The 25,033-nt window shown below is 36.4% G+C and overlaps 1 protein-coding gene across 2 annotated transcripts in view; it reads right to left on the bottom strand.

Moving 5' to 3' along the window:
- NDFIP2 (Nedd4 family interacting protein 2) overlaps positions 1 to 25,033 on the bottom strand; it is a 44,644-nt gene that overhangs the window by 6,706 nt on the left and 12,905 nt on the right. Inside the window, exons 2-6 of one of the 2 annotated variants that reach the window (XM_033051536.1) lie at positions 20,242 to 20,410; positions 18,683 to 18,810; positions 14,909 to 14,968; positions 11,797 to 11,884; positions 2,555 to 2,679 (exon numbers count right to left, since the gene is read on the bottom strand). In XM_033051536.1, the coding sequence (XP_032907427.1) occupies positions 2,555 to 2,679; positions 11,797 to 11,884; positions 14,909 to 14,968; positions 18,683 to 18,810; positions 20,242 to 20,410 (570 nt within the window). The remainder of the gene's footprint in view (positions 1 to 2,554; positions 2,680 to 11,796; positions 11,885 to 14,908; positions 14,969 to 18,682; positions 18,811 to 20,241; positions 20,411 to 25,033) is intronic. The other variant, XM_033051537.1, reaches the window with a different exon arrangement.

Genomic DNA, 25,033 nt, shown 5'->3' with positions numbered 1-25,033 from the left:
CTGCTGACCCCACAAAAGAAGAGCTTTTGACCTTCTGTACACCCCCTACTGTTAATCGCTGCCACGAATACCAGCCCCATAAAGACCCCCAACTCATTAAAGTCTTTTCATTTTCAAACCAGCATTCAGTTCCCAGCAGTGAGCTGAACGCAACTAAATGAACCTTGAAGTGCCATTTCAACTGTTCCTGCGAGTGACCATGGCAGACAGTTTTGTCCTCCCTGTGAAGTGGGAGGCAGCTGGAGGGCAGGGTGTGATCGTACTGGAGACAGGTATCTGTGCCTTTACCAGACTCCAGACTTCATGCTTCACTGATAAAAAGGCTAATCAAATGTCTCCAAAACCCACACAAAAAGTAGAAATGGGAGATGAGTGAAGAGTTGCCAGAAGGAGTAAAATAACCTACTTAGTAGCTTTGCACGTTTTCCATGCACTTCTACCCTGCTATCGTTCATTATGTTTACTGCATCCTGACTTTTGTGCTTAGTGTTTCCTGTTGGCCCTTCCTAGGACATTTCAGTATATCAACCAAGAAGTAATGCGGGGGGAGGGAATAAAAAGCTCTGAATGAACAAAAGAACCCCCCAAAAGCAACATAACAAAAAAATACCAACAAAACAAAAACCAACCAAAAGACACTGGGCCACATATGCAAACAGATGAAAATCTAAGACATTTTAAAAACTCTAGATAAAGTTGGTTTTTTTCTTCAATTAATCCATATGTTTTCTTCAGAATAAAGTCAGATCACGTGAATTTTTTGAGGGTTTAATCTTACATATTCATTTCTTTCATCAATCAAAGAAAAAAATAGCAAGAAACAGAATTGTTAAGTTGAACTAAAGAGTTGGTATTTACATTATCCCTAGGATTTTGACAACACATCGACATTGATCCCATCTCACTTGCTAGTCAGTATTTTCAATTCTCTAAACATTATATGTGTGTGCATATAAATATCTATATATACACACACAAACATATCAATATACTTTTCCAATAGTTACAATTTCATTTGATTGGAAAGAAAATTTACTAAAACCAACCAATCAAATACTTGCCCGTGTGCATTATTCTCCTCTCCTACTCTCCTTGGGCAGAATCAGTCATGGTTGCAGAATTTCCCCTATAGTAAAATTGTGCTTTTGCTCCCCCTACTCTTCCTTCTCCCCGGTAAAAACTTATACAGATCAAGCATATGTGAATTCAGGCTGTTTAGACACTAAAAAATTTTGTGCTACTGACCCTGAGTAAAAAAGGGCGATACAAGCCTTTAGAAGATCGTGAAAGAAAGGAACAGAACAATTTGGTGCACACAGTTCTGCTTGTGTGTCACCATATAAAATGACCGTGAACACACATCTCACGAGCTTTCTGCTCTTGTCTCTAGGAAGGGAGACAGCAGAGGAATATGATGATTTTCATTACAAAACATCCCCCCCAAGGTCTTGGAATTGGCCAGCTCTAGTATTTTTGAATTAGTAATGGATTACATGCAATAATGTAATTACAGTCTAGAACACAGTAATTCTGCAAGGAAGTTTAGCATATATTAAATTTTATATTTGTTTTGCGCACATTTTTCAGCAGAGAGGAATAATAAAATTGACATAATTAACAAGTTCTGCCCTCTGTTTAGTATGCCTTAAGGGAAGCTGAAAATACCCCAATGAACACATAGTTGAAAAATTTATGTCTTCTCTCTCCATTAAGATAAATTCCATCTCAGTCCCTGAATTCCAACAAATACACCAGAATCACATCTGGTCCCAGCCGCATTCCCCTACTCTGAACGACCAAAAAGGAAATTTTAAAAAATAACAAAAACCAAAAAGCTCTAAGAAGGATGCAGTACATGTCCAGGAAGCACCATGCAATTTTTCTATAGTTTTTTTACTATTGTGCTAAGACTAAATCAACACTAACACTCACATGAGGGGGTGGGGGAATTAAAAATTAATGGCAGAATATGAAAGATATCTAAGTTATCCAACATCTTTTTCTTCATTGAAAGGGATGGGATTTTAAATGTTATGTCTCACAGATAAACAGAATTCAAGTTCAGAAAGCAGCATTACATTTCATCTAGCATCCACTTAGCTAAGTAACTTCCATTTGGCAGCTGTGCCTTTCAGAAAAGTATCTAGTTTTGCAGTGAAAACATCAAGAATCAAGCATTTAAAAGCATGTAAAAATGCGACTAACCTTATAATTAAGTTGGACTTGATCCTATATGTATCTTAGAAGGAATAAAAGAATCAAATAGACGGAGGAAATGCATTCTTATATTCCCTTCCCAACAGGCAAGACATTTTATACAGGACACTATAATACCAGTGATATTTTAGGTACTTGCTCCACTTCTTCTGTAGCATTTTAAATATTTGCAAGGGATGAGTCATTTTGAATTTATCTTAGTGAAAATGCAAACATCAAATATTATGTCAGGTAAAAAAAGAAAAAACACTGGTTTTCAACTCCCTTATTATATCCTTGAATAAATTATTATGGGTTTGTTCTATAGCATTTGTATAGCGTGAATCAAGAAACATACCCGTACAATGAGAATCCATTTGATCAGGGAGAGACCAAATCCACAGATTGCACCATACCTTCCAGCTATGGTATTTGTTATACAGAAGGATAAACAAAATCCAATCCAGTTGAAAATAAACGCCACTATAAAATAAAAGAAACAGTAGCTTCTGTTAATCTGTATAGCTAAGCAAACAGACTTAACAGTAATTTCACTTTTAAACTAAGGACATGCTTACACAGTCAGTTAATTCCCTTCCGGTAATTCAGGCTTTCAGAGGTTGACTTTGAACCCAGACATTCCCCATGGTATAGTCACTTAATGACAAAGCAAATGGTAAACAGGCTGGAACCTACTAATTTACACAAGAGAAAATGCCAACAAAGTATTACACTGCAATAGATACCTAACCAGATTACACTGGAAATGAAAAGTAAATTCACAAAAAGGACTATAACATATAAGATTTGGATTGAACAAAAGAAAAACCCTTTCTACACTTTTATAAACAAAAAAATAGTTATATGCACGCATATGTGCATGTATCAAGGCTGCATATTCAGCTTTATCTAGTTTGGATAAAATGGAATAAAAGTATCCACTCTTGCTCCAAAAATTTAGTGTAGAAATTAAGGTAAATTGAGAAGCTGATGTTTCATGGGTCTCTTTTAGATCTATATTCATAAGACATAAGGAGTCTTGGAAGCTTTGCACAGAAGTTTAAAAAATTCAATGAACAAAAAGGAGCGTACTACCACTATTGCTTCAATTAACACTTTTACACAACCCTCAGTTCAACAACTTAAAGTTTCATATCTGCATATTCATTTGGCCATCAGCATCATCATCTGTATTAACTTCAGGTTGCATGCATTACATCAGAGTGTGAGAATTCACAATTAGGGGAATAGGCCAGCTTGGGAATCTGTGATGGTATCCAAAAACCAAACCACCAAATGGAAGAGCTGGAGGAACTGGTAGAAGAAGGTAACTTGGGAGTTCTGGAGAGGACATGACAGTGGAAAACTGGAAACATTTGGGAACTCCACAGTAAACACAAAAATCACAGAGGAAAGAAAGAGGGGAAGAAGGGCAGAGGGGAAGAAAACCCCTGCCCACAAATCCTTAATGTTTAAAATCCCAAACTTAGGTACATAAAATTCAGACATTAAATCATCAGAGGAAAAAAAAGTCTGTCTCTTCAGTTAAAGTTTGAACACACAACTAGGAACAGAAAATTGCTTACTAGTTCTCTTTAATTAAAGCATTTTGAAGTACTTTATACTATCTATAAAAACCAACTCTTTTTATACTTTAAAACCTTCTTACAACTCTCCCAATAATCCACATGAAGATGCAATGATATGCTCACAAATTAAAAATTAATCCATAAAATTGCAGTAGGATTTAATGACTTCAAAGAAACTGAAGTTCCAAGAAGTAGTTTTGGAAGGTTTCACATCAAAATAGTCATTTAGCACAAGCGAGAAAACATCTCTTGCACTGGTCAGAGACATGGGTAACAGATGGTGGCAACAAGAATTCTTACTTTTATATAAATTACTAATCTAAAAGGACCCCAAAAAACAACATTTTAAAAAACCCAGCAACTTTGAACAGATGCTGATCCAAACTGGCATATGCAGAGGAAACAAACAAAACCAATCCTACCCCCACTAAAAAAGAACCCTACAGAACAACACTGTGACCCTAGCATTCACCTATCTTTCCAAGACACATTTATGTTTGAGAAAGCCTAGATAAACTGTTTTGATTTCTCTAGTTTAAGAAAGCTCTTCAAACCCACCATCTTTTAACAGTAATCCATTTCACAAGCTCCTTATTCAATGCATTCTCTGATCCTGTCTCAGTGTAAGAGCTCATTGCTCTTTCTCCCCACTACTCAAGCTACAAAGACTGACTCAGATTATGGTTAGGTATACTTAAAGACAGGTATCTTAAATGGTTTTCTAATGGTTTATGAGGACTAGAGTAATTCTCAGAATATGTACAATTTTAATAGATTTTTTTAAACTACCTTAAATCATTTGTAAATGGGAAATCCATAATTTTTATAACGCAATCATAAATGCAGGAGGGGAAAAAATTGTTTTTATAATTAAAAAGGAACACTGACAATTTTACTTTCAACTTGAACTAAAGGAAAATTCAAAATAGAATCCACTGTCACTGCATAAGTATTTGATGGATATTTAACATGAAGGTACAGTAATTTCACAATTACAAGCCGCACGGATTATAAGCCGCATTTCCGGGGTGTCGGCAATGTTTAGGTCCTCATCCATACATAAGCCACAATGGATTATTAGCCGCACTTTCATTTGTAGCAAGGATCCGTGTGCAACTTTCACAAATTTGCCAATTAGTAACAGAATCGCGGCATAGCGGGGTTTACTGGCTCGGGTCGGGGCCAGGCAGGTTCAGCCAGCTCACGGTTGCTGACGGGGCTGGGTGGCCGAGCTCGGCGCTATGGCTTGGCGGGGCTGCTCGGGGCCAGCCAGGCGATGCTGCCGCTGCTGCCGCCGGGCTCGCAGCCCCCCCCTCCCGTCTGCACCGCCGCGTTTGCTCGCCCTGGCCGGCACTGCAGGCCCCCGCACGCCAGGCTCCCCCACGCTGCTGGCCTCAGTTCTGCTGAGCTTCCCAACACTGCTGGGTAGCCCCGCGTCGCCGGGCTGCCCCGCACTGCTAGCCTCGGTTCTGCTGGGCTCCCCTACACTGCTAGCCATGGTTCTGCTGGGCTTCCCCATGCCGCCGGGCTCCCCCGCCCTGCTGGCTCGGGCTCTGCCGCCCGCCCCCCACACCGCTGGCCCTGCCTCTGCCAGGTTTTCCCACCTCTACCGGGGCTGGTTGGACTCCAGCTTGGCTTGGGGCTGCCACGGGCTCTCACTTCCGTGTTGGCAACTTTTAGAATATTGTTCATATATTAGCCGCTTCGGATTACAGGCCGCACTTCCGGGTACGGACCAAAACTGTAGTCAAAATGGTGTGGTTTGTAATCGTGAAATTACTGTATTTGCCCAACTCTTGATAGTAAAAGCATCGGCATGTTCCAGTCTTGTTCACAGTAGGGGTTTTTTTCTCTCTAATCAGTCTGCTGCTCCATCAAGTTACAAAAGCAGCTAATGCAAACACAATAAACCTCCTAAGAGTTGTAAACTCTTCAAGTTCACGCATTCCAATAAAACTAAAGTACATACAGAAGAAAAATCTAATTATTTAAGTTTTTATCTGTAACCATTTGCTAGAAAACTTATACAGTAAGGATCTAATAGAAAAATCTATCTTCAGCAGCAGAAAGAACATGTTACTTCCACTCTCTAAAACTCAGGCAATGTACTAGGAGATTCTCCCAATACTGCCTTGGTGTTGCATCATTCTAACAAACTTAAGAAGGGCAGCAATAATGTCGACATGTTTTCCATCTCGCCCATTGCTTCTCTCTTACATGCCATGTCCTATTACTACTTTGAAAAATAATTCTCCTTGTCTCATTCTGGTTACAAAACACAGTATTTGCTTTCAGAAATGCATCTCCAGCTTCTGAGCAGACTGCAATTCTTGCCAATTGCTTTTCTCTGCATCAAGATCAGCCTCATTTGCCTATCTGTATATCTTTTTCCATCATGTGCATCCATGTGTATCTTCTGTCAGCCATGCAAGCTCTGAGCTTTACAGCTTACACTGCATCTGGTAAGAGTTACTGCAGTTTATTTCTGTATAATTCCTGTCTCAACTTATTATTGAAACGAAAATTATTTATAATTTTCATCCCTGTGTTGCCATAGAGAAGCCACAGCACAAGCTCCCTATCAAGCTGAGGGAGAAAACAGACCAGTGAGGGGAGTGACCAGTAAAAGGAATTATGTGCTAATTCCTCTAGAATTACCAACTTCCTTCTCTACTAGAGACAACTAAGTTGTTGCACAAGTTCCTTGCTGTAACAAACGCTATCCTCCACTATTTTTCTGCATCCACTCACTTTGTGAAATGCAAATGACACTGCTCTGCTGTTCCAGAGGTGACTTCATCCTTCATACCACATCAGCTTCCATGACAACCCTGCACAGACAATGTACCTGCCCATGACTCTAATAAACATGCTTTCATAAGGAAAGCCATTCCTAAAACTGAGGGGAAAAATCTGGTGAGCTGTTACAACCACATCATAATTCTAACTAAAAAAGAATTCTTAACTTCTGCTTGCCCATCTTCTTCATGCAGTCAAGTTGTGTGTGTATCCTGTAGATCTGCAGCACAAATCAAACCACAGTGCAACAAGAATTGTTTTCTATCCCAAAAGTGATTACATGCCTACTTGAGTCCAACTTTCAATTATTGTCAACTTTCTGTTAACAAATTTATGACATTTAGATGAACCTCATGACTGCAATGGGCTTCATGATTTCAGTATCTACTTTTAATACTCTAGCACCATTCAGAAGTGGGACTGATAAAAGTACGGTTTTTGAATTTTATAATTCCTGAGCTGATGACAAGAGGACAATGTCTATATAAATGTAATTCACATAAGAAGAATATAAACATTAGCCTTATCTCCGCATGACAACAAAACTCATCATAAAACACATAAGAAATTGGGTTTTGGGAGGAGGAGGATTGCACTAAAGGTCTTTTTTAATATAGAGTGTTTGTGATCCAAAGCAGTCCTGACATTTATGCTGTATTTCTCCTTAAACTTTTCAGTAAAATAATCACAGCCAAAATACAAAGTACAAGACTTTTGAGTTGTACATATTGAAATACATCGGATGAAACAATAATGACAAGTACATTACATTGTGATTTTTCCTCAGATGCTCCAGCACTTCACCTGCTGATCCTTTTTACTGAGCTTTCCACAACTACACATTAACCAGTTGTTTTAAGTTTATAAGTATCATGAAAAGAAGCCAGTAAATCTGATCGGAAGCCTTATGTTTCAAATTTTAGCCATAGCTCAAGCCTGTAAAAAGATTTTAATGGCAACTACATATACAAAAAGCAACTTATGCTCAGTTATAGCCTTTAGTCCACAATTTGTTTATTCATTTACTTACTATTTTCACATATACCAAACACCAAAGAGCTTAATGCTTTATACCTGGCCTAGACTTACTAAGCATACTGCAATAATAAATAATCCTCTCCAGGTCCTCATGCACCACCAGGAATTGTTCTTCCCCCTCCTGCATACAATTTTTCCATCCTTTAACTGGGATACATATCTTTGCTCCATCCTGAGGATTCTTTTATAGACTGATGATGATCATAAGAAGTGCTGGTTGTAAGCTTCCACAGAAAACAGATTTTTTTTTTTCTTAGTGATTAATGTTCAGTAACATTCTTTGGCAATTCTACTTCTTCATTACTCTTGTTGCTATGTTTTTCTTACTACTCAACTAGAAGCTTCTTCATTTCAATTTTTTTGTATTATATCTAATGCATACAGTAAAACTATGTAACTCAAATTGTTTCTACAGTAAGGAAGAAGTTAGGTGATTGTATATGAAGGTCAGTCAGCCTCTCCTAGTAACTAGAGAGAAATAAGAACTCAAAACAGTTTCTCTATCTCCCAACATTTAAAATTGTAATGAAGTAACTTCCCTTCAGCTCCTCTTGCATGACTAAGGGAAACCTGCATAACATTTGTGATGTAGACACAGAAGTCAGATTTCCTAAGGTTACACAGAGGAAGCCTCCTATGGGAAATTCAGCCATGCTTACCACTCCTCAGGAAGCATACACAAGGAGACTTCTCACCCTGAGCTTATGCTACAACTCTGCCTTCCAACCAGGGCCCCCTTGAAACCCCCAAAGTAGGTATCTGAGCTTGTGCGCAGTTAATTGACTGTTTGAAGAACTTAACAGTTTTGAAAACTGTACGAACATTAATTTACAAAACCTTGGTACACTTATTTTCTGTTCCAATCTACTGTCTAGGACACCATATACATTTACATTTCCCTATATAACAAGATTTTATTGTTGTGAGTTGTATACAGGGTTTAAATAGCTTAGATGTTCAAAAAGGTCAGATTTCTGTATAAGTATTTAATCTTTGGTTGTACTATTGAACACTTTACTCCATTTTTATGTCCTTATTAACCTATCAGTGAGTTCATTTTTCCCATGTTGTAGGGACAGTCCAAAACTCCTTTACATGGTTTCAAAGAATTCAGATAACCTTCACAACTCCTCTTGGGGCCCACCAGAAAAAAGGTTGTTTCTAAAGCATTCCCTAAATATAAAGGAAAACCCATATAAGCCTTTTAATAATGTCCAAAAGTACCTCCTTCAGATAACATACCAGTATGTGTTTATCAGACATAATTCAAAAGACTTCCACTACAGGCAGATTAAGCATGAAAACCAAACCCTTTGTTCATGATAGTTACTTGCTCTATCACAATTACACCTTGCTCAAAATGGAAAGATATAGCTCAGAAATTCCTCCCTTTCACTGTGCATATAAAAAAAATACTCTGAGAAACGTACCTACTAACTTTCTCTGGCATTCGAGAAAATTTCTACCATGCTGTATAAGGCACAGCTGACTTAAAATTTCAAAATACCAAAAAAAAATATTTAAGTGGTCTGATAGCAATTTTTTTCCATTTTGCCTTCATAGAAAAATGAATATATTCACATATACATTAATTTCCCTCAAAACAAGAAGCCAACAGACACCAGCCCCAAACATTAAAGAGCAGATTCTTAGCTCACCAAGATAAATCACAGACTAAGGGCAACACCAATTTCCTGAAACATGATTTTTATCATACATTAGAAATAAAATGTGTTGTTTTCCAAAGTCTTTCACCAAGTTTCTGGATCAAGCAAAAAAAAAAAAAATACACCTCTTCATGCAAAGGACTTCACTTCTTTAGTGTGCATTGTCTTATTCTGTTTAGTTCTGCTAAACAGAGTAACACTTAATATCTTAGATGGGAAACAGGTCTGTAAACTGGCATGCACCAGGTTCCTAAAAGAACCAAAATCCCCCGAAAAACAGATCTGGCCACTAGATGGCCTCGAGACAGCAATCTTATGCAACGCAGACAGCTACCACTAGATGGTGGCTACATATCACTAAGTGATTGCAATATGCAGGTAAGCTCAGTAAAAAATTAATTTTGCTACACTTCACTTGAATAAAATTAAATTAAGGAATTCTAATTACTGTTATACTTAAAGCTATCTGCCTCCACTTCCATACCCAAGATCTTCCAATGTTGTAGTTGACATTCAGGGAGGAGGTGGGAGAACACATCTGGAACAAGCCATTTGTTCACTCTCCTTCACTAGAGAACAGTTCCTGATACAATTATCTTACATTTTAACTCCGTGAGGGACTTCATTTGAGGCTTTCTGTGATCTGCCACCTCTACCTGCAGCATTTAAAGATATTCCACTCTGGGGAAAAAACCCAAAAGATAGCCTTACTGCAAATTGGATTTTAATTGCTACTCTCCTAAATCTATATTCATCAACTTTCTGGAGATTTTTATCTCCTTGTTGGACAAACGTGAATACATGACCCACATATAAAATATATACCCTCATTACGTTATGCTCATTTTTCATTTAATTCACCAATTTCCTAGTAGAAAAACTACTAAAAAGTAACATTAAAGGTATATTACTATCCATAACTGTGTTTTTGTGAACTCCTCATACTATGAGCACACAGAGCAAGTAAAGTCTATCAATTTCCCTATGTAACCAGAATCCATAATAACCAACACATTCCAATTAAACACACACTTGCTTAAATACCTTACAATGTGTAAGCACTCATTTGATGCATTTTCTTCATAGGCAAGCAAAGTTTGCAACAAAATAGTCTCAGAACAATCATGAAAAATTATGATCTACAGAGTATTTGTGTCCAATGTGTAAAAGCACCGTCTGTGCAGGCTAAATACCTATTTGCAGAGAAGGTTGCCAGTTTGTCCAAGTACATACTTGCACTCTTGAAGGTGGACACAAGGTTCTGGGAATGCAATTTTGGAAATCTGTGACCTAGAGGACTTAAGACATATTAAAGCCAACAATACTCTTGGCCTCCAAGTGCAGTGCTAATGAAGGCCTGAACCAGAATTTAAAAGGAAGAAAAAGTTCACACAATAAAGTATCTAAACAGGTTGAATAAAAAAAGTTATAGAACCTAGAAAAAGGAGAGGAAAATAAAGCAAAAGCGTCATACTTCCCTTTGCCCCCAAGAATATATTCTTTCTATGCTCCAACTGCAGAAACATCAGACTACAAAACTCACTTTGCTACTCTGTAAATATCTTTACAAATTTGCTTTGTGAGGCAGACACATTTTTAACCCAAGATGTAAACACAGCATCATACACCAACATGAAAAAAAGCTTATGTGAAACCATTGTAACCTGCATCTGCAACAGTTAAAGAGACTGCAAAAACATTACAGAAGAAAGAACTACTAGGAAACCTAGGCTGAAAGACACAATGGAGACTTTAGTGGATAATTAATCAGCTTTAATCCTGATGAATTTTCAGCAGAACACATATCCTCAACACCCAACTTCCATCCAGGTAACTAAAGACATTTATTTCAGAAAGGGAAAAAACTCTCAGAAATTAGAGAGAAATAAGCAATTGGTAAAACCAAAACAGTTTCCTCGTACAAACAGCTTCTAGTTGCTAAATTTGACTTTGCTTAATGCAGTACACAAGTTACAAGGCATGCACAGTGTGCACATGATGAAGAACTACAGGAGGGCTGGTTGAAATCAGAGGTTACCTGAAGACAATGCATTTTTATACAACAGTGGTTAGTTTAACCTGAAAATGAGTATGGTTGGATTTGTTCCATAAATCCACCCATGAGTGTTTAATTCATTACACTAACATCAGCAACTTTTATTCAGCACATCGTCTCTCGAAAATTTTTTTCTAGTTAAAAATCAATTACCAGATTCCTGTGATCTGGCCCTTAGGTCCAACTAGAAGATGATAGAACTTTCAGTGCTAGACCCTCAAGTTTTTACTATGACTTTGCTTTGTCCCCTTATCTGTGACAGATGCCACCAAAAAAAAGGCAACATATTTGCTGTATCTGGAACAGGAAGTGTTCATAATCTGTGCACAGGCAGAAAAATCTGTTCATTACAGTACATTAATGCAATTTATCACAGCTCTCTTTTATATTCCATAGGAAAAAGGTACAATTAAGATATACCTCAGTAGGTCTGGGATACAAGATAACTTACTGAAAAATGCCAACATGAAGATGCCATCATTGCCCACTCTAAGCTGATCTGCATCACTGAAATCATCCCGTGGTGGATACTCTTCTTCCTGGATTTACAGGTTAGTGATAATTTAGTGAAAAGTTTAGAAAACTATCTAAAGGATAAAGTATTAATCATGTTTCTAAACCTAGAAGAAAATTGACATTTCTGTAACATGTCCACATAAAGGAATTTTTAAAAAAATAATTTATAACTATAAAATAAGTCTTATTTGTTGCTTATATTGACAGAACGCAAATTTTCTGTAAAAGCTTCTATAGAATATATGTACATACTGTCTATTCATCTTAAATGAAACTAGAACTATTTCAGATTAGTGCTTTGACAATCAAAACCAACTTTTTTTTTTAATGTAACTATCTTGATACGTAGCCAAACTATTAAATTTTTTTTTGAAAAGTCATCACACAGTATGCGCTATATTTTTCCTGCTGGAAAGGTCTTCTAATAATTTCCTTAATAAAAAACAAAAGTTATAGAATAAGGTTAGTATCTTAAAATCAAGTGCTGATGCAACAGCACTACATGAACCAATTTTATAACCCACAGCAAAACATAAGCAAGGCAAAGAACACCTCCGGGGTCACTAGAGGGCGCGAGCACATTGGAAGTGTTTAAAAGGTTTCTAAAACTCAAAAAGCACAGCACTTGAAGTCAAACAAAAGCAAACAGAGACATCAGTCAAGACGATCCAAAGATTTCTTCCATCGTGTCAAAATGTTGGACCTTAAAATACTGAAAGTGAGAGTTGCTTTGATTCTCAGCACTCAATTTTCACTAGAACTTGGCAGGTATCATATATGCAGTTCTATGCACAGGTGAAACATTGCTCCAGCTGTAGACTGGCAAACACAAAAGTCTTCACAATGAATGACAGCACTTCCCAAAGATCCTGATGAAAACTAAAACCAATTAAACACCATTTTTGTACTTAAATGAATAATATCAAAACAACACAGGATGACACAAGTTAAATAATGCCGGCAGTAGCAGCAGTAAAATGGTCTAAACAGAAGCACAGGTAACATTGTTATCCTGATTCTTCCTCCTATTACCATAATGTATTGGAACTGACATAAGAAATTACCTATGAAAACAAATGAAATCAAGAGACATCAAATGAAATTTACTTGGCTGTTTCACCTGCAAGCATTTACTATGGAAATAATGTTTATAACTAAACAAGCACAGTGATCTAAAGCTCTGTCATATGTTCCCCTTTGTCAATAGAGCAAAATAATTCAACAGGGTATGGCAATTAGGTTAAAAAAGTGCTCGAACGACTGCTGTACCAACTCAGAGCAGTCACCTTCACCTTAGTAATACAGCCGTGAAATTCCAGCTGTGCTCTGTATTTCAGATTAATTAACCAAGACACTGTATCAGATAACTTACTTAAAAAACACTGCTATTCACACAGAAAATTCCAATGGACGCACAAAAACCCAGTTAAACAACAGTCCTTGGGGGCTATAATTCAACTCCACATCATTTCCTAAGTGGCCATCTTAAGTGACTAAGAAAGCATCAGTTTGTTAAGCTCAGCTTTGCTGCAGCTACAAGACTGATGGAGAGGAAGTGAATGGGAGGGAAGGAAGGGCTGAAAAGGCATTTTAAAAAGAGCTGCATTTGAATGTGTTTATCTCCGAAATGTATGCCATAAAACTTCCATTTTCAAGTCAGGACAAAAAAAAAGTATTTTCAATTTTAATTTCACAAGGTCTACAAAACCCCATACATCATAATTTTGGACTTTTTAAAATTTATCTGCTAACTACTATACTTCATACTGGCATTTCCAAGCAATTCGTGAATTATGCTCCACTTAAAGTTGCCTCAGAAAAAAGAAAATTTTGCTCAATGACAGTAACAAATTTAGCAGAGGCTTCTCTGAGGTTTACACATGCGATAAACACAGGTAAATAAAAACAGCTCAGGAACATGAGAGCAGGTATTTGCAAGAAGCACTGTTCTATTAAATGTGAACAAGTATTAATTTATCACACTCCACGTCAAAAAGGAAGATGAAACATTTCTCTCTACTGTCTCCAAAAAACAGCATACAAAAAATATGAGTGTTTAAGAAATTAAACACTTAGAATACGAAGAAATTAAATGAGCCTATATCTACATCATTTAGGATTATGAGGTTTTACGAGCAGTCCTGCAGACAGAAAACACTAATTGACCACTGCTCAAGTCCCACTAACACTGGTTTGCACAGCTCTCATTTGATCTGGTTGGTGTCAATTGCCCTAGCTTTCCTTTAAAATGCAATTGTTTGCCACCATGCAGTGAGGAATAAAAATGGGCAATGAAGAACAGCTGTCCTCTATGCTGATGCTTAAACATATTTTCACAAAATACTTCTGTTAGATTGTGACATTTTTATTAATGAGATATATATTTTATTTATATTTTTCTTTTTAATGAGAAGAATGTAATACAACACATGACAATCCATAAGACATGTAACGCTGTTCCAGTATGTCATTGATTTTTGACAAATTTAGCCAAGTTAAGGAAGATGGACAGCATTTCTTGGTTTCTAAATAAGCTGATATCTGTAGGAACAGAAAACTTACTGCTGTTATGACCAGAGAAACATCTGAACAGTAAATTATATTATCAACATAAACAGCATGTCACACAGTAATTTCTCTAAACAAAAGAACATTGAATGGTACACAAGATCTATTGAATCTATTAAAACCCCATAAACTACAGTGCTTTCTGTAGTATTCTGAAAAAGGAGGACTGTTTTCTCTCCTCGATGTTTTTTACTTTTTTTCAAACTGAAATCTAGCATGGCATATAGGGAGATAACCACCTTATTCAAGAAAAGAACCACTAAACTGATATAAGTCTTCCCAATGCAGTGTTTACAGAGAAAAACTTCTGAGGAAAGGATCAAATTACTTAATAAACCCCATAAATTATACCTTCAGCATACAAACCAATAGGGAGAAATTAATTGTTGGGGGGAAAAGGCACAATTAACCCCAGAAGCATTTGTTTGCCAGCAGGAAAATTCATAGCAAAGTCTAAACTAGAGAGAACTATACCATACCTCTGGACGACTGAGGAATATTTCATCAAACAGACTCCTAGATTCCCTAAACTGGGCGTGCTAAGCATGTAAAAACAGAAAAACATAAGACAAATGCAACTGAAAAGCATTAAGTAAAAGCCATTCATTGCAACATACAAACAAAGTTATTAAACTGTTAGCAGTATTTTTGTCCATTTAAATTGCCCTTTCAAAACTGATCTTGAAAAATTAAAAAGAGAAAGCCAGGATAACTAATGCTATCGCTATTGATGACACAGGACTAGCACAATTTCTTTGATTAAATGAGCTATCTGGGAGCATTTGAAAGGAATACATGTTTATGCACAATCTATTCCTGAAAGACAAGGCAACCAAAGTATTATTAAATTATTGAAAGTTTCAGTAAATGTTTAGATTGTTCATATTATCTGTTAACACAGGGCCTATGATGAAGTATTTAATATGATCACATTAAGGATCTTTTTAAGTGGCCTACATTATTTGGGGGGAAAAAAATACGAAAGTTGAGTAATAAGTATGCTGCCCTTCCATGTAATTTTCTTCGCTTTTGCTTAATGAATAGATTTGAACCTTTGCTGCACACTTTGGATCAGCTTCATGATCAGTTTCACACATCACTCAAGGTAGCATAAGGACATTTAACTTTTCCTAACTGTTCACATTATTGCTGTAAAGAGGCAATATATCCTCATTTACAAGGAAGAAACCAGAAGCTTAAAGCACAGCAGAGTTCACATTTGTAAGAGCACTAATTTCATAAGATTGAAAATAAAAACTGAAAAAATCTACATGTTAAATAATTTGTCTATGTTTTGCAAAGTGTGTAACATGCAGGTCAGATAATGTCTGCAGCTGTCACGTGTGAAAGTGAGAAAACAATTGAACTTTGCACTACTGTTACATAATTAAGTTACTTATCTGTTCTTCCCTGGGTATTCAGAGCTAAATCCTTCCCCTAAAGATGGCAAACCACCACTCAAACTGTAACAAGAGCTTTCTTTCTTATTCTGGCCATCTGCCACATTAAGACACTCTTATTACACAGTCTTAGTCTATCTCAGTGTAAGTCCAGAGGTATTAAATAAGGTAGGGATTTTGTGGCAGCATCACATGGTAAGATAATTAAAACAGGAGTAATTAAAACTGCACTGGCACATAATTTTAATATCATCTACAAAACTGAAACTCAGCTTCAGTGTTTCTTACTTCTTCCCAAATCCCAACTTTGCAACCTTAATGTTGTTTCTTTAGTATAGCTTGTGTGTGTGTACACATTTGCTAAAAAAAAAAAAAAAGAAAAAAAGAAAAAAACAGAAGCAAACTGAACAGAATTACTGTCAAATTTGAGCACTTCAGCAGTCAGCAAGAGTGTGACTTTCAGATACACTTCTGATACTTAGTACTGCCATAAGTCTAGAATCTTTCAGTCAACCTCTGCTTTGGGGGAATGATAGTGTGTTCCTACTGATTTTTTGTAAGTGAAATTCTCATGGCATCAGCATGTAGTTCTTGAATTTCAAGCTCTCCTGCATGTTCTAGCAAAGCAGACTGTGAAAAAGTTGATTTATCACTTCATTACTGTATCCAACTCTCTTGCCTCTTACCTCTAGCTTCCTTTTCCCTCCCTGGACTTTTCTCACACACCAGCTTCAGTTCCTTTCCCAGGACGACATTTTGTCCCCACTTGGGTTCCTTTCTCCGCCAATCTCAGTTAATCCCTTTCCCATCTGTTTCTCATTTAAGTCTTTCTACTCTGTCCACACCATTGTCCTCCATTCATCTTTGCATTTTCTTATTTTGACTTAGACCCATCCTCTTTGATCCCTGCTAGAGCCAGTTATCTCTCTGCTCAATCAAAACCAGACTTCACTTCCCACAACATGTAAGGTTCAGAGGCTCAGCCAATGTCCTTCTTCCCTCAACCCACCACTGAAGAGAGTTCAATCCAGTGCCTTTCCCTTCTAACTGAAGGCTAAGAAAAATAAAACTGCTTCAGGGCACACCAAAATTGCTATTTCTCAGGTCCAATGTTTTCACCAAAAGCAGTCAAGAGCAGCCATAAGGTGTATCTACTTTTAGTTCTGTAATTCTACTCTGATACAGAATATTTGAGAATGTTCTCTGGGAACAGCACATCTGAAGTCTCATCCCCTTCAGAGCTATGAGCAGCCTTAACTTTTTCATGCAAGACCATCTCCATGCATTTACAAAATGTGAAGCTGTATGTATCAACTGAGGAAACTAATTTTTAAAAAATTTGTCGTTTGACCAAAACCAGGCAGACTGTTGGAGAAAGGGCAAAAGAATTTTCTGTCACAGTGACCTGAACTTGTAAAAAAGAGTAAATAAAAGTTTAAAATGGCAAGACAAAAAATACTTATTTTATTATAGGGTATTGTTTATTTGTTTGGCTTAGCTTTATTCTAGAAATTGGCTGAACCTCAGGCTGAGTTCTCAAGGGAGATTGCTTGTATGTCTGAAATCTGCACTTCCTAGGATTCTAGATATAAGAACAAGTATCTTGTGTGAGCTGTACATCCTGTCTGCAATGTCACAAGTACTCTATAAGTCAAGGTTTGGGTTGTTAATGCTCCAAATTTGTAATTTCAGAATAAGGGTTAGATTCAGACCAGTATTTCAGCAAAAGTTTTACTGATGTGAAAAGCAGTAGGGACAAACTACAAAGAATCCATGCTCCTGTTAGAGCAGATAAAATGTGACAATGGAGAACATCCCCTCACTGCTAAAAATTGGCAAGTCAAATCTCCATGGTTTCCTACTGAATTCAGTCAAACAGATTTGTGTGACACTGTCACTGGTGATGTTACACAAACCCACTTTAACATGAGCTGTGCATACCTTAAAGTGAGCACACTTTGAGCACTGTGCAGCAGTCAAGGAAGCACCTGCCTCCTGCTGGGTGAGTAAATGTTTTTTCCAGTCACAAGCACACTGCAGCCAGTAAGATTCTAAGCGTATATCAAGTGTAATCACATTTGATCTCAAGGAGGAGATTTTTAGCGAAAGCACCTGAAGTCTTTTTTGGGTAAAGTATATTATGGTCAATACTACCAAGCAGCAGAATTTCCACATTCCAAAGCTTCAGAGAAAAGAAGTTTGCTCACAAAACTAACATTTACTACTAACTGCCTGTATCAATCTTCTATTTCAAAGACTGTACTCTTCATAAGGTTAATTCTTACAAAACTAGAAACATTGAATATATGCCTATGAATTGTTTACCACAACTCATGTAAGGGCTTTAAGTACTTGGGATATTTCTTTGAGCTTCAGTATTTAAATTGCCATGGATCAAACAACAGGAACTTTTCCTTTTAAAAACCATCTACATGATTTGGGGTCATGACCCTTCCAGACTGTTGAAATTCTCCCTTCCTCTCTAAAGGGTTTCAGTAATTCTTTTGGTTTTACATCCAAAACAGTACACATTAGTGATAACTCTACAAAATAACATTAGTAGGGGGTACCTAAATAAAAGTTGACCAAATACTGGATAAACTATGAAAACAGGGCAAAATTTGGCTTATAAAGCTGTTCAGACAACTATCTTTCAAAATACTAAATATTATGTGCTTTTTACAGAACTTAAAACTCACTTAACATTATCTATATAAATGTAAACATCCAAAATATTTAAATCATGAGCCCACCATTATTATAGTAGTGGGTCATACTATGGGCCCAATTGTTATAAATAATAAGCCTAACACATTTCACAAAACTGAAATACAGGAGAAGTGTATCACTTACTCGCTGGGCAACTTCAGCAGCAGCAGCTGCCATGGCTGCAGCTTTGGCCTTCTCTGCTTCATCATATGTAGGAAGAGAGGTAGCTACACTGTATGGAGGTGGTACAGGATAAAACTCATTGTGTGTGTCTGTTCAAAATAAAGAAGTTATTCATTTTTAAACCAGAAAGATGTCAAGAATATCAACCTTCACATGTACATAATAATTTACCCTTAAATTATATTTTTTTTACAGAGGCTGAAACTGAGGATACTTGCATTTTTAAGTTCTTATAAATATATTTTTTTAAAAAAAGACTTTTAACAGCTTGATGGTACTTTGAGCTGCTACCCAACGCAAAAACCTTAACATGCTGGTAAGGAATCAACAAATTTTTGAAGAAAAAGATCATATTAGGTTAGTAATATTCCCAGGCATTCCAACTAAATGTTTTTTATCCAATCATGCAAAAGATTTACATACAATAATCTTTAACAAAAAAAAAAGGTTTTAAATATCAGTATCAAATACTTCAGTCTGGTAACAGCCATGCTGTATTCTTATTAGTGTGGCCTTGTTGCTGACTCCAGTTGCTTTCTGAAAATCAGTTTTTCAAGATTTCAATTTCAACACATCCTTTTTAAAACTTTTCCTTCCATCAAAACGGACCACAGACTTCATTTTTCTGTGTTGTAACAGTAAGACATCACCTTATAGAATAGAATTATTAACAACATTAATTAAAAGGTCTTAAAATATGCCTTGAACTTCCTCCTATAGCCAGCAGTAGCTCATTAAAAGGCTGTTTACATGGTAAAGATTTGTCAGCACAGGTCACATGGTAAACAGATTTGTCAGCACACCAACACAAGGATGTTATATATAGGGATAATTCCACACAGCTATGTATTATACTTGCAAACACTGTCTCCAAGAACAGGGACAGGAAACTGCTCCTTTAACAAACATTAAAAAAATTAGGTTGGCAGTTACCCCTAAAATTTCATTTGGCACATGGGAGACACAAATCCATGTAACTTTACTTAAACAGGAACTTGGATGTCGCCTGCTGTTAAGCCTCCCATATCCCCAAGTCACAACCTTCTAAGAAAGGGAGCAGTGAATAAATGGATAAAGAGACCCATTACTCATTTTGCATGACAAGTATTATCAAGAGTCTTTAAAGTAAAATTAACCTTTTCATGGCAATATTTTCACCAAATCATGTAACACACTAAAGAATCTGAAGAATTTTTTATAAAGAGGTAATGCAAATTGCTAATGAAGTCTAATAATGGAGCCCTACTCAAAAATTTAGATTAAACATGAACTATAAGTAGACTTCAATAAAACCTATTAAAGTAATTAATGAACATCCATTTAGTCTAGCAATTTGGAATAATCAGTGCAATTTACAAGTGTGCTTCTGAACAAACCAAAGGGCTGCACATCAAAGGACAGCTTTTTACTGCAGTTGTGTGCAATTGTGGAAAAAAATACATGGCAGCATCAGACCACTTTGAACCAAGGGCTCATTCATACAGGCTCGTCCCTGACAAGCTGCTATTTGAGAAAAATACCTGAGGTTGTAGCTGCTTCCACAGCTATGCTGCAGTAAGGAGGAGGGGAAGTGTCTGCCTCAGGTAAGGCTGCTGTCTGCGGAGGCTGCGGAGTCTCTGCAGACGTCGAAGGCTGAGTCGAAGGCTGCTCAGCTGCTGAAGACTCTGGGAGGTCATCCTCATTGTGAAGCTTAGGAGAAAAACACACACATTTCAGAGGCATTCAGGGAATACTTCCCATGACAACCCAACTCTTGCAGAGACATGTTCAAAGAGAGACAAGATTGCTATCACCAACAAAACAAATTATTTACAAAACAGCATGTGACCACTTCAAGTAGTCCAGTTAAATTCTTTTAAGCAGTCACCTAAAGATTATCTTAACTACCTTGCCTTTTTTTCCCCAGGAATGTTTTTTTCTTCATCAGGGATTTTCAGGGAGTCTTAAAAAATCTGGAGTTTTCCATGTTTACTATATGGTAAAATACTATTATATGAATATTTTAATACTACTGTATTTTTGTTCTTATGTACAATCATAAAACGTACCAACCTATTTTAAAACTCACCAGGTGAGAAATACTATTGTTTATTGTATTTCTCTAGAATAAAAAGTATTAAGACATTTCTACTTCTGTAACTGGGACATTCATCCTCTTCCATCTTGTCAAAGAGCTTCTCCACGCAAGTTCTAAGACTTGTTAAAATATTCTGCTTTTCTTTACACTCTGGAAACAATCCTTCCCATACAAAACTTCAAAGTTGCTGGTTTGTTGTTGTTGTTTTTTTTTTCCCTCATTAAGATATAGTTTTAAAGACATGTTCAGTAAAGCATATACAGAAATAAGAATTTGTATAAGGAAGAATGTTGATTAAAACTACGCAATTCAGATCCAGCAGCTAATATCTTTTCTTAAAGAAGACATTTTGGATTATTTTAGCTAACTTGATAGTTCTTGGAATATATTAAACTTCTAAAAGGAAAGACTACTAGAATTAAAATGTGCTGGTTCCCAGTAGTATGAACTACAAGATAAGATGCCTAGAAGACAACAACTGAAGCACCAGATGTAAAACCAGACCAAAACAAAGATTTAATAAATATATCTAAAAGAATAATTCTATAACCTCAAATTGGTACTTTTTATAAATACCCTACAGAAAAATATTATTTTATTAATTATATAATATTAAGTGCATAATTACAATTATTTCCTATTAGGCAAAATACAAACAGACTACTGGAAAAAGTACCTTCTGAGAAGAAGGCTAAATTTCTTATCAAGCACTGTAACACTCACATCTAAATTGTTTTAATATGCAGATAATATCAAAGTTCACAGAATGGTTGAGGTTGAAAGGGACCTCTGAACCCATCTAGTTTAACCTCTCTGCTCAAGGAGAAGCACCTACAGCTGGATGCATGAGACCACATCCAAACACCTTTTGAATACCTTCAAGGATTAGAGACTATATGGGCTACGCAGAAAACCTGTTCCACTGCTCAGTCACCTTCACATTACTAAAAATAAGGAAAAAAGTTTCCTGATGTTCAGAGGTCACCTTCAATAGAAATGACAGGTGTTTTTGAGGGTTTCTGGGTCCTGAGCAATCAGGTCATTTAATGTCTAATCAGTGATCCAGAAGTAGCAGTAATATAAGAAATATTTTTAGCCATTTTGAGTAGTTAAATCCAAAGAAAACAAAAGCACTTCAAAAAAACCTCATAGATTCTGGGATACAGAAAGCAAGTGAGAATACAAACCACTCAACTCTAATAAGGTCAATCAGATCAGAAAAGCAAGCTGAGAGCTACAAACATGGTTCTAAATTAAGTACAATAATTCACAAGAAAAATCTAGTATTGCAATGGACATAGCCAAAATAAGCCCATTCTTAAATAAAACTAATTTGATTAACTGAGGTATAAAGAACAAACACTACTGGCATAGTTCTTACACTAATGGCTGGTACATTCACCCTCACTTGGGATGTGTGTGGAGTTCTGACTACCCCACCAAAACAACCTGGTCTTTGGGGAGGGAAAAAGTAAAGCAAACTTAAGTGGATCTCTGTTACTTCCATTCTTCCTCACCTGCCCTCCACCTCTTCAACCACTGCAACAATTTTTCCCTACCACACCACAGTAAATGCTGTCACTATTCTGAAGATACTGAGATCCACAAGCGCATCATTGGTCAAAGGGCATGTTATTCCTAAAAAAAAAAAACAAACAACCCAAAGAAAACCAACAAAACAAAAAACATTGCTATTCCCCAGAAATATAATTTTATGTCTTTGACATGTTTTCTTGAAAGCAGTTTTATTCCAAATTATCTGTAATATACTAACAGTGGAGTAATTTAGTAGATGATGCAGTTAGCATGAAGATCAGACAAGAACATGTACATGAGACTTCTTTGTCTTCAAAGACAAAGTTAATGAGTCATTCAATGGTTATAGCAACTGCAATTAGGAAACAGAAAAATTCCATCCTAAGGGTTCCATACAATAGAGGCCCATTATACCCTTTAGTGCCACTCAAAGTGCCTTTATTTTGTAAAACTTGCATTTAGAAATCAAGTCTTTCTTTTTATCCTCTCATCTGTTATCCCAAATTCTTCCCAAATTCTAAAAGGCACCAAGGTTATCCTAATGCAGCAACTTAAGGAAAAAATCTTCACCCCTTTTATTTAAAAAAAGAAGCCAAAAAACAACAACCCCACAATAATAGGATTAAGTAGTTCAGTGTTTACAGCTAGGATAATAAACACAAGTTGTGCCATGAGCACAAAATAGCTTTTGTTAGCTCTTGTTCAAGCATCCTGTATCCTACCCTCTCCTCAAGGCAGTAACATCAGCTCCTTTCAGAGGACTACATTGCTGGGTTAAAAAAAAACAAAAAAAACCCAAACAAAAAACAAACAGACAAAAACCAACAAAAAAAACCCAACTGCAGCAGAACTTGCCCCAGTAAACTGGAAATTTTGCCCACATCAGCAGGGTAAACAGCAGTGGTTATATCATTTTGTCTTGTAGCAACTCTGCCTTGTCTTCACAGAGCACTGACTCTCCCCTCTGGAATCACCAGTTTGCTTGAAACCAGTAGGAATCTGACTACCTTTGAGCCTCCCCCTTCACGTTTAATTTTGGCTTCTACCGGTGGTAAATTTAGAAGTTATTTTTGGAGACAAGGGAAGAAGAGACCTGACACTCTTCATAGGCTTCATTGCCATAGAAACCAAGCTAAAAACATCCAGAAGGGAACAGAAAATGTCTGTTTCAAGGCATTACTTATGCTATGTGCTTAAATGTCACCTGAAGCAGCATTTAACATTGACAGTATATAAATAGTATCCAAGACTTTCCAATAGTAAGAATGTTTTACCTAATTTTTAATTAGAGGACAAGAAATCACAGTTCATCATCTCGGCCCCTCCCAAGCCCCCAATGAACCATTATTTGGTAGTAGGCAATAGAGCTGCTTTTTTCAAGATTACGGTCAAAACAATTACCAAGACCTATTAAACCACAGACAACTCTAAATTAGTACCTTCCCTATTCCCTCCCTCATATTTTAAAAGTGGGTGACACTGAATTTTTTTTTCTTCATGTTTTAGTCTGCATTTGGGGTATTTGGCTGACTATATGGAGCTTCACTATAAAAAGAAAAAGTGAGTACTTTGCTATTAGATACATTACTTTTATACTGTTCATGCCACTATTTCAATCCCTGCTTTTGCAGCTCTCAAACTACAGTACATAACAGGCTCATATTCTCAAAAAGTATCTATGCTAGGACAGGTAAAATTCAAAGATCAGTTGAGGAGCAACAGTTGTTCTGCCAACAATGACTCAGTCTCATGGTAACTACAAAAGGGTGAACAGCACAGGAAAACAAAGTAGTTTCTTTCATATGATTTTTACCCTATACTATCTTCAGTTTCCTTCCCAGAAAAGATCTACAAAACAGTGATTCACTATTTCAAATAAATGCCAGACCTTTCAGCACCAAAATGTTGTATACAATACAGCTACTTTTATTTTCTACTTCTACATTAATATTTCTTTTAAAAAGAAATTATTCTTATACAATGTACACAAATATTCCTTCTACAATTGATTTCCTTAAGTCTGTTATTTTGTATAATTGTTTCCAAAGTAATCAGATACAATATCTGAAATCAGCTGACAGCTTACAAAGAAACATGACCCACGAGAAAGTGCTTAGAATAGAAGCTTTTACTGAGGGGATGGATGCAGATACTTTAAATGTTTAGGCTTATGAAAATAAAAGCTAAAAGTGGAGGATCCCATTCTCTACTTAACACTTTATATCTATCTGCAGATAGTAATTTTATCTGACCTACAGATGTTTGTTTTTCTGACTAAATGGAGTTTGCTTCATTTCTGATGAACTGATTGTGCAAGAGTGGCAATATAAGCAAGTTATCCAATTATGCCATTAAAAAAAATACCAGGGCAAAAGGATATAATAAGATATCTGTTGTCACCTGTACCAAAAATACATAAGGTTAGAATGATGCTCTCTGATAAAGTGCATTGAAGTAGCACATGCTAATTCTAGTCATAGTGTACAAACAATGCTCAAGTTCTGTTACCTGATTTTACATTTCAAAAGCTGATCTTTACTCCTTTCATAAAATATAATTTATGGAAACCAATACATTATAAAATTATTGCAACACAATTAACTTCAACAGCACACTGCACATTTTAAAAATTCTTTTTTATAAACATGTATTTTTTTTCACGCTGCTTTCTTTAGTGTAGCACAAAACTATGCAGGGAA

This window comes from Catharus ustulatus, chromosome 2 (genome assembly GCF_009819885.2).
Source record: "Catharus ustulatus isolate bCatUst1 chromosome 2, bCatUst1.pri.v2, whole genome shotgun sequence".
NCBI classification, from domain to species: domain Eukaryota; kingdom Metazoa; phylum Chordata; class Aves; order Passeriformes; family Turdidae; genus Catharus; species Catharus ustulatus.
Note: the sequence above shows the minus strand (reverse complement) of the source record. Positions and strands in the feature narration are given on the sequence as shown.